The sequence below is a fragment of the Sinocyclocheilus anshuiensis genome, unplaced genomic scaffold (assembly GCF_001515605.1).
Source record: "Sinocyclocheilus anshuiensis isolate Anshui unplaced genomic scaffold, SAMN03320099.WGS_v1.1 scaffold218, whole genome shotgun sequence".
NCBI classification, from domain to species: Eukaryota; Metazoa; Chordata; class Actinopteri; order Cypriniformes; family Cyprinidae; genus Sinocyclocheilus; species Sinocyclocheilus anshuiensis.
This window is the reverse complement of record NW_015547665.1, coordinates 449,881-450,893: the sequence shown is the minus strand read 5'-3', so window position 1 is coordinate 450,893 and position 1,013 is coordinate 449,881. Positions and strand designations below refer to the sequence as shown.

Here is a 1,013-nt window from a genome sequence, read left to right as displayed (position 1 = left end):
GCAGTGTAGAGTAGTGCTTGTTGTTTGTCATTTCTCCGATCACAAATGCAGACATGGTTTTACGTTTATGCGGCAAAAGACAGTATAAGTCATTATAATCCGTAATTATGTCCCCACTGGATGCAACAAATGCCTTGTTTATAATGGGTTTTAATGTTTTTGTCTCGTCGCTCCGACCGAGACACAGCATAACAGTATGGTAAGGGGCGTAACATTTCCGTCACACGCTTGAGGTATTCGGCCAATCACAACGCACTGGATAGCTGGCCAATCAGAGCACACCTCACTTTTCAGACCGATGAGCTTTGTAAAAATCAACGCGTTTCAGAAAGGCGGGGCATAGAGGAGAAACAATAATGTACATTATGTGGAAAATAATGTGTTTTTTGAACCTTAAACCGCATAAACACATTTCATTACACCAAATACACAAAATAATGTTCTTTTTAGCAACATCATATGACCCCTTTAATTGGTCAAAAGTGACATTAAAGACATTTTATACTGCTACAAAATGTTTCCATTTCAAATAAATGCTGTTTTTTTTTTATTTCTATTCATCAATGAATCATGAAAAAATATAACGATTTCCACAAAAATATTGAGCAGCACAGCTGCTTTCAATACTTCTAATAAGAAGAAATTGTAAGAATGATTTCTGAAGGATCATGAAGACTAGACACTGAAGACTAGAGTAATGAAATTCAAAAAATTTGATATTTCACAGTATTACTATTTTACTGTATTTTTTATTCAAATAAATGCAGCCATGGTGAGCATAAGAGACTTCTTCTAAAAATATTTTTAAAAAACAATACCAACACCAAACAGTAGTGTACCATGCTACTCAAATTAATGTACCATGGTATTTATGGTAAACCATGATTTATTCAATAATATGCAAATCTTACCCATGAGGATAGATGGTGTTGAGGTGTGTTCCACTACCGTGGTATGTGGATACCACAGAAAGAGGGTCATCATGGAAACAGCAGGTACGGTCAAGGGCTCTC

The 1,013-nt window shown here is 35.6% G+C and overlaps 1 protein-coding gene across 2 annotated transcripts in view; it reads right to left on the bottom strand.

The window, feature by feature from the left end:
• The window catches only part of LOC107702529 (uncharacterized threonine-rich GPI-anchored glycoprotein PJ4664.02-like), a 10,019-nt gene that overhangs the window by 1,883 nt on the left and 7,123 nt on the right, over positions 1-1,013 (bottom strand). Inside the window, exon 10 of one of the 2 annotated variants that reach the window (XM_016504878.1) lies at positions 912-964. In XM_016504878.1, the coding sequence (XP_016360364.1) occupies positions 912-964 (53 nt within the window). Of the gene's footprint in view, positions 1-911; positions 976-1,013 lie in introns of both variants that reach the window. The other variant, XM_016504877.1, reaches the window with a different exon arrangement.